Genomic DNA, 13,852 nt, shown 5'->3' with positions numbered 1-13,852 from the left:
ACTATGCCTCATTGATGATAGTGTTACTATTGACATGTCTGTCAGATTCATAAAATGTCTTGAAAAACATCTCAACGCACCATGGACTGTTTTAAATGGTTAAATTAAGTTCTATTAAATGTCTGAAAACAGTCCCATAAAGATAGAGTATCCTGAAAAACTGTCTTGTTCTTCTCAAAGGTAAACACAAGCAAATAATATACACAGCGTTAAAGAAACATGGAAAAACATGCAAATATCAAACAGAAAGACTGTTAAATTACTGGTAAACTTTCTGATCTGCAGTCAGTGAAACATTTTGATTTAATTTCTAAACAAAAAATTAATGGTGACACCTTCTACTCACAAATAATTAGCCCATTTGGCCTCTAAACCTTCACATTTCCATTAAACATCCCTTTCAGTCTGAGAAATGAGTCAACTCAAGATAGATAAAGTGTATTATTTATCTATTTTTACCTCAGCTAAGGAGGTTATGTTTTTGCCGGCGTTGGTTGGTCTGTCTGTCTGTCCATGTGCAAGATAACTCAAAAAGTTACGGACGGATTTGGATGAAAATTTCAGGAAATGTTGATACTGGCACAAGGAACAAATGATTAAATTTTGGTGGTGATTGGAGGGGGGGCAGGCACTGATCTGCCTTGGCGGAGGTCTGCGCTCTCCGAGTGCTTTTCTAGTTATACATTTGATCATGTTATTTGGGAAATAAATCTAAGAATTTACTTAGATTTAAAACTGAATAATAAAATTAAAATAAAGGAGTCCTTAACCCTTTATCAGGCAAGTGACTATTTTTGGTCATTTCCACATACATTACAAGACAGCGACAGCAACAGTTCCAGTGAGGACAGTGAGTTAACAGTCTCAGGTCCAATGTGGTCTACAGGGTCTGTAAGGTCCACTTCTGCGTGAACAGTGAGTTTACCTGCTTTGTTCGGTACCATGAAGTAATGGTACTAATGTAAGGAATGATGTTCAAAGGGATCATGTGGATGTGGACAGGGGTCTGGATCAGCATTTATCTTTTTCAAATGTTCCAAAATGCACGTTCCTTTCACCTTACATGTGTTTTTGTTTTTTTGTTTTTTTTTTAATTTTCCTCTTAGATTTTTTTTTTTTTTTGCCCATTTTCAGGTAAGGAACCAAATATGGTCATTTCATTGACCTTGATTTTCTACATAATAAACAACTTTGGAAAATTTCACAAAAGTAATAAAGTCTTGTTAGATCCTCCAATAACACACTAAGATTGAAATGTTGAAATTCAGCGTATTTCTATAAAAGTGGCCTGTAAAGGTGTTGCGGGGAGGAGCTTAAGTGCTGGAGACAGTGTGGAAGCCAAGATGCCAATCACTGGCACATATTCTGGGACTGCCCAAAAATAAAACAATTTTGGAATGATATACGCAAAAATATAGAATATATACTTAATGTTACCTTACCTTTTGAATTTGCCACTTTAATTATGGGAAAAACTGAAATTTTAGTGAACAATGCCTACTTGTATAGAATTTTAATAACTGCTAGCAAATAGGCTATGATCAGGCACTGGTTCCAACCTGAACCACCTAATCTGGAAAAATGGGTAGATATTGTGAATGAAATTTACCAGATGGAAACACAAACCTTCTCCCTTCGATTACAAATGAACAAATTTTCAGATCTATGGTCAAAGTGGATATTTTTTGTTTACACTTATCAAACACAATCTGTTGGAACTCTCAATGTACAAGAAATGACAATATAATGACAATATATCTGGAATTGTCATGTTTTTTGAGTAATTAATTAATTCTACTTTTCATATTTTATTCATTTATTTATTTTTCTTTTTTTTCTTTAGAAAGAGGAGGTCAAAGTCTCTTGGTCTTTCGTATGTGTTTTCTTTATGTAACAATGCATCCATTGTTCACTGTTCAATTGTTTTGTTTATTAACACAAAAAAAAAAAAAAAAAAAAAAAAAAAAAGAAAAACTGAAATGTTGAGAATGGAAAGATTGGTCATTGGTCACATACTTGTTACGTGACCACAATGTAATTTAAATGTATGTTGAACTTTTCTCAGTATTTCTAAATAAAAATCTGAAAAAAAAGAAAAAAGCGGCCTGTAAAGGGTTAAAATAAAGCATTTTTAAGTCCCTCCTTTCCATGCTCCATTGTCGCTAAAATGGATTTAATACATGTGATGTTGTCGCCCGCTTTTATCAAACTGTTTCATGCAGGCAGCAGATGGTCATCGTATTTGCTTTAATCTGCTTTTCACGCACTCCATGTGTTAAAATCTTAAAGATAAAGACACAAATTGGAATGTGACGTTTGAAAGTCTTAGCTGGAGGAAGCAGGTGGTCACAATTTCCTTCGCACGTCTATGATAAGTCATCTTGGCAACGTGAACCAATCAGAAGGCAGAACGGAGCCGGTACTGCGGGGAAACAAATTAACACGGCTTTTGTTCGTTTAGGAACCAACGGCAGATTGTTGGCACGGCAACAATTACGTTTATGGCTTTCGAAGGCAAGTGACTGATACGCTAATCAAAATGTCATCTCCCGACAGCTGCTAAAATTAACTTCCTGCGTCTTGATTTCCCTACGAGTGGCTGCGACGGGGGGAGGTGAGCCGTAAGTGTTCTTTCAGCTCATTCAATTACCGAGTCGATTACAAGAGGCTGCTCAGATGTTTGGGCTTTTTTCGCTGAGTCGCTGGTTTTCGGCGTCCCACTGCCGGTGTTTCTGCTGGGTCAGAACGTTCAAAACAAACAGCCGCAGTTACTAAAAGTTCATTAGGAACTCACCAAATGACATCGGGGGGACCGGGGGCCCCCAGGCCAGTGTGTAGACTGTTTTTCTGTGATAGGAGCTCGATATCTGTGGAGGCCTGAGAAGGAGACGAAGCAGAACAAAGCTTTAAATGCAGTGCCGAAAGAGAAACATGAGTCCACGCACAGAGACTTATTTTACAGGAAACAGGAAAGAAGAAGTGTGGAATCAGCCGTCTGGAAAGTGGGGGAATTCTGGGAGATGGACCAATTCCCCTTTGAAAACGCATTACAGGGTGAGTCAGAAAAAACGCTCTTTCCACTTAAAGAAATTGTACTGCTAAAACGGAAACACTGATTTTTCTTTAGACCATACAGTCATATTGATGTGGTTATTGAGCATGTCTGGTGATGTAGTCATAGATTTATTGCATTGCATAAGAGAGAGAAGGTCCATTGTTTATTGGGCACTGAAATACCTGCCAACACAATGTATGCCACAGTGAACAAACTTGAAATTGACAACAATTACAGGAGTCGGGGCTTTGCTTTCACACTCAGGACATAGGCCTACATGACAGTGCCCAGGGAGTTTTCATCATGGCAAGACCACAGCGACTGCAGGTATTATTTCCTCATCGAGTTGTCTGTTTGGGTCAGGAGAGAGAGTGGCCACCTAGATCCCCGGACTTGACCCCCCTTGATTTTTTCTTGTGGGGGTATCTTAAAAACCGTGTGTATCAGACTGTTCCACAAACTCTTCAGGAACTCCGAAATCGCATCACGGCTGAAATCCAAGCCCTACGACGAACACGAATGGCGAGAAGAGCTGTGTTAGAGATGCGACAACGAGCACAGATTTGCATCAATCTGAACGGTAGCCAGGTTGAAGGTCGTGCCGGACGACTTCGTTGAGACAAAACATTTTGATGGCGAGTAAACATGCTGTAATGGTTGACAATTTCAATTTCATTCACGGTGGCATAAACTGTGTTGGCAGATATTTCGGTGCACAATAAACAACGGACATTCCCTCTGTTATGCTATGCCATAAATCAATGATTCAATCGCCAGACATGCTCAATAACCACATCAATATGACTGTATGATCAAAAGAAAAATAAGCATTTCCATTTCAGTGGTACAATTTCTTTAAATGAAAAGAGCGTTTTTTCTGACTCACCCTGTATAATTAACTTCCTGTACTATGTACATGTGGTTAAGTGCCTATTTTACAGTTACAGGCTCTAATGAACAGTATGTTGTTTCTACCACGATGAGATGTAATAGATGGCGTCAAAGTGTGATGTGTGATACGGCGATTAACCTCAAAATTGAAAAAAAAAAAAAAAAAAAAGATACTCATTGCCATCACGCAGTCCCCACTTACTCCCACTATTAAAAACTGACAAAAAAAAAATATTTGACATCCTCCTGAGACCCAGAAAAGTACAAGTTTAGGCTTTTTCACATTAAATAATTGCAATAAATGCAACAGTTGTTTCAGATGCATTTTTAGAATTTTTATGGAATACCCTTTGCAGTGAACAGTGTTTTTTTTTGTTGTTTTCTTTTACTAAAGCCGTGATACTCTTGTCCCCTACAGTGGACAAAAATGCATTGTTGGGTCTCAGGAGGATATACAACATTTTCTGAAATACAGAAGTTGACAAGATTATCATAATCAACTCACATGTGAATTATTGAAGAAACTAATGCATTTGTATCTTGAAGAACATTATCATTATCAGAATCATTACAAGAAAGCAGAATTTATATGGAGAAAAAAAAAGTCCTCTAGCGGTTGGTTCACCACCCTGAATCTACTGCATTTGGGTGGAAATGAAGCATTATTCCACAGCCGTCCACTGCACAATCTGTACAATCACCTCCCTCAATGCATCTCAGGCAACCATTTCCAAAAATATGCAATAAGCCTGTATAATGTGAATTACGTCCAATAAGTCATGCAATAATCTTCCACAGTTTGTGCAAAATCCTCTGTTCTTGCAATAACAACGTGATACTTATTGAATATTTATCCAAACATAAATGCACTATTTTTCTATAGACTGGAGTTCATAGATATACACACCGTTAATATGTTAATTTTGTCTATTTTAATTTTTATTCTACTTTTAGTTATATTCTTATTTACTTTTGTCAAATTTTAGATTCTATTTTCCTATCTTATTTTTAGTTTTTGTAATTTTATATCCGTTCTATTCTTATTTTCTAACGTATTATTTTTTGTATTATTAATATTGTTGCAGTGACTGGAGTAGCACTCCTAATTTCACTGCACACATGATGACAAAAAACACTATTCTATTCAATTCTGTTCTATTCTATTCTAGAATATCTGGGCTTAAAGCATCCAACATAACTGATTATTACACTGGATCCAACAGACACTAGAATCAGTTTCAACCAAACACATCATTGTGCAGAATTTGACACCGTGGTAATGATTATGGGTAAAGAATTCTGCTTCATCTAAAGTGGGGAGTGCTGCAGCAACTTCAACCCTTCAAGTCCATGCTCATGTTCATAATGAGGTCCAACATCTCTGCACAAAACCTTAAATACAGATCACGCAACGTTCTTACTTGTTTGAGAAGACGTCATAGATGCCAACTTTTCCATCATCTGTTCCAAATGCCAGTGATCCTTCTCTCCTTGGATGCCAGGCCAGCTGCAAAGCATGGAAGGAAAAGACCCTTTTAAGTCGCATCAATTGAAAGACTACCCTGAACAAATATTGGACACCGCCTCAAAGTTTAATATTCTGCCAAGGCCTAACTTAATTAAACTACTTTTTATTATATACTATTTTCTTTTGTGTATATGTGCTGTAAGATCCTAAAACTTTAGCTAAAATCCTCAGGAAAGTAATCAGTCTGACAGAGTCTAATTTTAACTTTTGACTTTTTTGTTCTTGTAATCCAAAGATTAACTTCATCTCATCTGGACAAAAAGTATAAAATAATCACAACTGAGAAGCCAGAACCAAGAATTTCTAGACACTTTTGTTTAATAAAAGTTTCTCTGAATATCAAAAAGAATAGGACCAAGGGTCCTGTAGTCCAACGGCATATTTAAAGACATTAATTGGCATTAATTGACATTTGTTTGACCTTTCCAGGTCACTCAAGGTCAAAGGTCATGGCACCAAATGAAAGCCCATATGTGACTTCCTATCTATTGCTAATAGTAATTATATCAATATCTTCAACTGTGTTGAAGTTATAGCACTGAAATTTTTCCCATTATAAACCATTGGGGATTTTTAAAATTTCAAAAATTCCTAAAAAATTCAAATATCAATATTTCTCAATTCTTTGAACAAACTGGGTAGACCTTTCCCCAAGGAACCTCTGCTATGAATTTCAATTGATTCTGGCTGACGGTTTTGGAGAAGAAGTTCCTAGAAATGTGGACATAGATGACCTTGGGTTTGACCTTTCAAGGTCAGTCAAGTCATGTGCACCTTCAAATAAATACCTGATGAGAACATCAGCTAAAAGATGAACCCTGAAACCACGTGTTCTGTCTACACACCGAGTCAGATTTTGGGATTTCGTCCCCTCTTACCGCTGTGACTTTGGACTTGATGCCTTGCCAGAACAACCTGGTGTCGTACTGGTTCTGAGTCGTGAGGGTGTTCCACACCCGGATCATGTTGTCGCCGACGCCCAGTGCCAGGCAGCCTACACCCACGGGCGAGAAAGTCAGGGCGTAGACAAAGCCGCCCAGAGTGGGGAGAGTCCAGCAGCAGTCCAGAGACGCCAGGTCCCAACATTTAACCTGGAGAAAAGAAAATGAAAAAAAAAAGAGTACTTTAGCAACAGCAGAGTCTGTTTTTACAGTTCATCTCTTATTTTATAACAACCAAAGTCCTAAATATATTTACTTAAATAGCAGATCTTTGGTATTTTACTTAAAATTCTTGCAGGTTTATACATTTTTGTGCATCTTTACAGTCATCTCAGGTTTTCCCTGGATCGTCTCTGGACCTGCTGCTGAGGTCCTGCTTCTCTCCTGCCTCCATTGTCATCACTCATTTATCCATATGTGATAGTGTTTATTAAATAGCTACATAGATGGTAGAGGTTTCTACTACTGGCACTAACAGTTGCAGTGGTAGTATATCCACTGTTAATACTTGTACTTGCAGTAGTAGTATTAACAGTCATGGACATTTGTTTTAGTTATTGGTAATAATACTAGTACCAGCAGTTCTAGTTTTTAACAGTTCTAGTTCAGTTTGCTGTCCATCTATGTGTCTACCCCTATGCCCCCCCTTCTCCCTCCTCCCCCAATCTCTCTCTCTCTTTCTCTTCCTTTAACCCTCTCTCTTTAACCCCAAATGGTCAAGCCACTGTCACCAATTGTTTCCTCCTGGATGATTCTGTTGGGTTTCTGTAAACTGGCTGAAGAGTCTGGTTTAGACCAGCTCTATATGTAAAGTGTCATGAGATAACTTGTGTTATGATTTGGCGCAATATAAATACTTTTGATTTGATCTAAGCCAATGATTCCAAGTAAGAATACATGAATTGGTGATGAAAGAAAAACAACAAAACAATACAAAATCATATTATTCTAATCTTTAGGAAGTCTATTGTAAGTTGTACATTTCTTAATGTGTAATGACGTATTTGACATAAACAGCAAAAAGAAACATAAAAGTTAAAACGCAGACACAATTTTAGAACAATAATAACTTTCAGACACACCTTTAACTCTGAAATAATGAAACAAAAGGTTATTTGGATTAAAACAGCAATAGGGCTAAAGCCACTGTGAATCTAAAGTGAAACCCAAAAACCACTCCAGGAAAAATTAAAGACAACTAAATGAATAAATATAAAATTCTAAGAGGCCAGAGGATTGAGTATTTCAGACTGGCAGCGTGGTCGCCCACCTCGCGGTCCATGGAGGTGCTGATGAGCAGCTCTCTGCCATCCTGCAACTGGACCAAACTGGTGTTGAAGACGATCCGACTGTGGTTCTGCCCCTCTGAACTCGTCCCGAACACAGTCCACTTCTGTTTTCCTGTCCTCGTCAAATCCCACATCACCAACTCACCACTGGAGACGCAAACACACTCAGTAACTAATGGAAACTGTAGAAGACAACTATGTACAGTGTATCAGGCAGCTATACTGAAAATATGTAAATAATATGAATGTATGTACAGAAAATTTTAGTGAATAGCAGATACTCTTATATTTCTGGTTTCACTCTTTAATGTTCTGCCTGTCTTCTGCACTTTGTTTTCTGTATTTTGCTGCTCTAAACACTGTAATTTCCTCAAGGTGGGATCAATAAAATCACATGTTATGTTTTGTTATGCTATGTTATGTTATATTATGCTATGCTATGTTATGCTATGTTATGCAATGCTATGTTATGCTATGCTATATTATGTTATGTTATGCTATGTTATGTTATGCTGTTATGTCATGCTATGTAATGCTATATTATACTATGTTATGCTATGTTTTGCTATATTATGTTATGCTATGTTATTCTATGCTATGTTATGTTATGCTATACTATGTTATGTTTTGCTATATTATATTATGTTATGCTATGCTATGTTATGTTATGCTATGTTATTCTATGCTATGTTACGTTATGCTATGCTATGTTACGTTATGCTATGTTATGCTATGCTGTTATGCTATGTTATGTTATGCTGTGTTATGTCATGTTATGTTATGCTATGTTATGCTATGCTATGTTATGCTATGTTACGTTATGCTATGTTATGCTATGTTATACTGTTATGTTATGCTATGTTATGTTATGCTATGTTATGCTATGCTATATTATGCTATGTTATACTATTTTGTTGTGTTATGTCTGTTATGTCCATATGATGGTGAGAGCACATCGCCACAGAGTCGCGATCATCAATTACTACCTGTTTTTAGAACATTTTCTGCCAAATTACCAACCGTTCAGTAGTTGCAGCTTCTCAAACATAAGGATTTGATGAGTTTCTTTGTCACACCTGAACTAAACTAAATGTATTAGGCTTCCACATTAATGCCCAATCAAAAAAGTTATTAAAGCACATTGCTTTTAAATGTGTAATTTGCTGACATTTTCTATTCTTCTGACTAATCAACCAAGAAAGCTGTTAATTATTAGATAATATGCAAAAATTTGGGAAAAACCTCCTATTTCAGTCATTATTTTATCCAGTCATTTTCCGTGTTTGTTTTCTTCTAAACTAAAATCAACAAACCCTCAGATCTAATGTGAAAAGCATACAGAATTTATATATCAACCAACTTTTAAAGGAGATTTTTTCTGTCTTAGTGAAAGGGAATAAGGTTTCAATATCTCTTTTCTCTTTTATTTTGACATCTTCTCAACCTATTTGTGATAAAAAAGATTTTTATTTACCCGAAGCAACTTGACACAAGCTGCGTGGCTCGACCCTTCGGCCAGTGCACGTTGAGCCAGAGTCTTTCTTTGACCCCGGGGTCGACGGCTGAGCCTCTTTTTTTCAGAAATGGCAGCTTCAGGGTCATCACACCTGCAGAGGGAGGGACATGACACAGAACCTGATGACTTTTATTTCAGTTTACTCACAAATTGCTACGCTAATGTGTCTGTTACAGTATCATCCTCATTCTAGGTACATTTCTCATGAATTATTACAGCAGCACAAACATCAAAATGAGGGGAAAAATAACCTGAAATGACCTGCAATTAATTTTACACTGTGCTTTGTTATTGTTTTGTTTTTTTTCAATTCAATTGTTTTTCAGAATTTTATGTGTTTGTTTTCTGCACATTCTACCATGTGAGCTACAGTACATGGACACCCCCCAGTTAATTTTCACTGCTAATTTTAGTTTTCATTACGCATATTAAATTTGCTCTTTTTTAAAGACCCATTACAAGTCAATATCAAAATTATTTATACTAAAAGGTAAAAAAAGGAAAAAGAGACAGTTTAAGAGGGGTGCTTTCTTGGCCAAAGAAAGAAAAGTAAACTGTAGTATTTTTTTTTAACCACATTTAGCTTCGAAGTGTTCACTGTAGTGTTGTTTCAATAAGCCCATGCAATGTCACAACATTTTTTTCTATCATTTTTTGGACACAACCTAGACCTGACCAACTGAATCAACCCAAGATCAAAACACTGACCCCACAGGCTTGTATTGTAGGCACTAGGCATGATGGGTAATGACTTTATCCACCTCTCTTCTCATCCTGATGCATTCATCACATGACCTTTTTCCATTGAAACACAGTCTAATCTTTATTCTCACTACAATCTGATGGTTGTATAAGAAATGAGAAGTTACTCACCAAGGTTATAATAGTCTCAGATTTTTCATTATAGTTTAGTTTTATTTAGTTTAGACTTTTTTTTCTCCAATTCAATTAGTTTTAATTAGTTTTTAGAGCAGGTTTGCTATTTTTTTTTTTTAGTTTTCATTTTTTTCTAAATGCTTAGTTTTAGTATTAGTTTTTTCATATCCTTTATCTTCCTCACCATCATAGTCAAATAAATCCCATACTGGACTCAGCTGCTTTCTCCCAATGTTAGTCTCCATGTTTCCAGGTATCAGAAGAATCAGAACCAGAATCTCTTTATTGTCATTGTACAAAGTCAAATGAAACTGAAGTAAAGCTCTCCGGTCTAGTGCAAGAATTACAAGGCTACAACAAATAACAGTAAAAAGGCACACTTATTTACATTAAAAAAAAGTATTGCAACTAGAAATATTTGTAAAAAATAGAATTAAGAAGTGCAAATGACATGAAAAAATAAATATTGTGGGATAAATAGTGTGAAAGATGAGATAATATGGGAGACTGTGAACATTTAACAGATATTGCACAGGTGGTGGGGACAAGAAGCCGACTATAAACAAGAAGTGATGAGAAGTGACTGACCCTGAAGAGGCGTATGGTGCTGCCAGATAAAATTGCTCAAGCAAAATAAATTGATTCCATATCAATCAGTCATTGACAAAGAAGAAAACAAAGGAAATTTTATCCAGAATTTTTATACGTTTTAGTTAGTTTTGTAAGCACTAGGGTTGAACGATATGGACAAAATTTCATATCTCGATATTCATGCCAGATATCTCGATATCGATGCGATATGACTACAGGTTCATTGAAAACCAAGCATTTTTCAGAAAAATACTAACATCATAATACAAAAGAATGTGGAAAGTGCAGTTTTATTTAGAAGAACTCATTGCCAGTCATCAACATTAACATAAAGTACAAATAAATCAAATTTATTGTTACTTCCAGAGCTGTACATACAGGGCGAGCACGGAGGAAATCGATATCATTTATGTCGTTGCTTTTTCGATATTAATATTTTGAATGTTCAAATCTCGATATCGATATGATAACGATATATCTTTCAGCCCTAGTAAGCACACAATACAATTTCAGTTTATCATTTTTTCTTTTAATTCTAGTTTATTTATTTCAGTTAACCGAAAATGTTTTTTCAATTCTACTTTTCGTCGTTTCGTTAGTTTTCGTTAATGATAATAACCTTGCTACTCACTGCATCAGTTAAAGTCTTAAAGAACTTATTGTGACTGAAACATATTCATCCCTGCACTAAGTATCTAACAGAAGGATCTGAACTATTTGCTTCCTTAAACCCAAATAGGGTCTTATTTGAGTCAGGCTGTGTGTTACAGATCAGTTTCCTTATACTAAAATTCAGCATTTGTGCTTTAACTTCGTGTGACACTTACTTCTGGCCTTGGCGGTGCTCCAGATCCTCACTGTCTGGTCTTTGCTTCCAGATGCCAGATAACAGCCTCCCTCCTCTCCTGCAGACACTCTGCTGGTTCCTACAGATAAAGAAAAAAAAAAACAAAACAAAACAAAAAAGAACAAAAGAAGATGCATGAAAACAGTGTCCATCCACGCATTAGATCCTGGTAAACTTTTATGCATTAATACCTTCATTGTCCTCAGGTCGGCTATAGAGGGCATCCTCGCTGGCCACCCATGACCACGCCAGAGAGTGGATCTCATCATCGTGTCCCCGCAGACGATGCATCACCTCTCCTTTCTTACTCACGTCAATCAGCACGATCATTCCATCTTTGTACCTGAGACAGCAAAGTAACAGCAGCAAAAAAGGCATCTGAATAAAGAGTCTGTTTAGCCAACCACTTCCATATTTTTTGGGACTGCCAGGCAATAAGATCTTACTGGGAAGAGATCCACGAGCATATCAGCTAAAATTTACTTAGGGGGTCAAATGAGTGGCCATTTTTGTCAAAAAAAAAAAAAAAGTAGTAAGAAATGCATAGAACTGTGTTGAAATAATGCTAATCCATTTGTGCACAGACTACTGGTACAGGGTGGGGAAGCAAAATTTACAATGAACATTTAGTTGTTTTTTCTCAGCAGGCACTACGTCAATTGCTTTGAAACCAAACATATACTGATGTCATAATCATACCTAACACTATTATCCATACCTTTTCAGAAACTTTTGCCCATATGAGTAATCAGGAAAGCAAACGTCAAAGAGTGTGTGATTTGCTGAATGCACTCGTCACACCAAAGGAGATTTCAAAAATAGTTGGAGTGTCCATAAAGACTGTTTATAATGGAAGAAGAGAATGACTACGAGCAAAACTATTACGACAAAGTCTGGAAGATACTATTAAAGAAGAATGGGAGAAGTTGTCACCCGAATATTTGAGGAACACTTGCGCAAGTTTCAGGAAGCGTGTGAAGGCAGTTATTGAGAAAGAAGGAGGACACATAGAGTAAAAACATTTTCTATTATGTCGATTTTCTTGTGGCAAATAAATTCTCATGACTTTCAATAAACTGACTGGTCATACACTGTCTTTCAATCCCTGCCTCAAAATATTGTAAATTTTGCTTCCCCACCCTGTATTATTTGACAGTGGAAGCTCTATTTTCAGAAATATTGGATTTTGAATAGCACGTGTATGTGGAACCTTTTGCTGGTGGACGGACGTGACATTACCCATGATGATCTGGTCAGTACTAGTACTTTATTAGGAATAAACTCAGACTTACTATTGCAAATTCTGCTCTTATTCAAAAATGTTAGTATTGTGGATCTAAAACAATAACAGCTGACACAAAAACACAAAATGTGTCAGTGGACGGATGTGACATGGTTGTTGTGGATCCCATCATACTGATGCTCGGCAGCCATGTCACCGTTTACACAAATGATCCCTGTGCAAAAACTAGGATCAGAATTATTTATTGTATAGTTTATCATCATACTAAAGAGTAAATAACAATATAGAATTGTTATTTCTTTATAAAAATGCTTATTATTAAAAAACTGTTGATTTAAAAAGTGACGTGTGACATTCTTCATGTATGTATTGGTGTAACATAAGCAGGATGGATCAGCACCATACTCCATACTGAACCTGTAAAAATAAAACATGTGATATGTAGGAGAGAATCTTGTAAGAAAAATCAGGGAATCTAAAAGAATAGAATATTTGTTTTTCAGGTAAATTCAGTTCAAATATAACTTGGCCATTTGTGACATGAAAATATAGCATTAACTGTGATGAAATTGGACATTTTTGACCTGAAAACATAGTTCATATGACCATCAACATGTTGCAACAGAACTGAAATCCTGTAAATTTGCAGAACTTGCATTTACCAACACAAAGTTCCTTTGGGGATTCACTTATACTGATTTCTTATGCACAAAGACAGAAATAAGACCTCTAAGCAAATTTTAGCCGATATACAAAATGTATTTAACCCTTTCATGCATAATGGTCACTACAGTGGACGGCTGTTCAAAGCTGGTCTCTTGCATATTTATGGTTTTTGTTGTTTTATTTCCATATCAGCCAACACTGTGGACATTTATGCATCATCCCATACTCTGTAATTCATACCACTACTGTAAATTTGCTGTTCTAGATAAACCTAATCTGCAGTAACATGTTTGAGTTTTAAAAAGTTGCTAATTGTTATTAGACTGTAATTAACTGTTTTGTATTTTTTAAACAAAAAGGTTTTTTTTGGGGTTTTTTTTGCATTCTATCTCCATACAGGTATGTTAAA

At 36.2% G+C, this 13,852-nt stretch overlaps 1 protein-coding gene across 1 annotated transcript in view; it reads right to left on the bottom strand.

The window, feature by feature from the left end:
• The window catches only part of gemin5 (gem (nuclear organelle) associated protein 5), a 69,040-nt gene that overhangs the window by 43,275 nt on the left and 11,913 nt on the right, over positions 1-13,852 (bottom strand). Inside the window, exons 4-10 of the mRNA XM_030154670.1 lie at positions 11,726-11,877; positions 11,515-11,613; positions 9,179-9,311; positions 7,686-7,851; positions 6,353-6,565; positions 5,368-5,453; positions 2,795-2,877 (exon numbers count right to left, since the gene is read on the bottom strand). Coding sequence (XP_030010530.1) covers positions 2,795-2,877; positions 5,368-5,453; positions 6,353-6,565; positions 7,686-7,851; positions 9,179-9,311; positions 11,515-11,613; positions 11,726-11,877 — 932 coding nt within the window. The remainder of the gene's footprint in view (positions 1-2,794; positions 2,878-5,367; positions 5,454-6,352; positions 6,566-7,685; positions 7,852-9,178; positions 9,312-11,514; positions 11,614-11,725; positions 11,878-13,852) is intronic.

Source organism: Sphaeramia orbicularis, chromosome 14, assembly GCF_902148855.1.
Source record: "Sphaeramia orbicularis chromosome 14, fSphaOr1.1, whole genome shotgun sequence".
Classification (NCBI taxonomy): domain Eukaryota; kingdom Metazoa; phylum Chordata; class Actinopteri; order Kurtiformes; family Apogonidae; genus Sphaeramia; species Sphaeramia orbicularis.
This window is presented reverse-complemented; position numbering and strand designations above follow the sequence as displayed.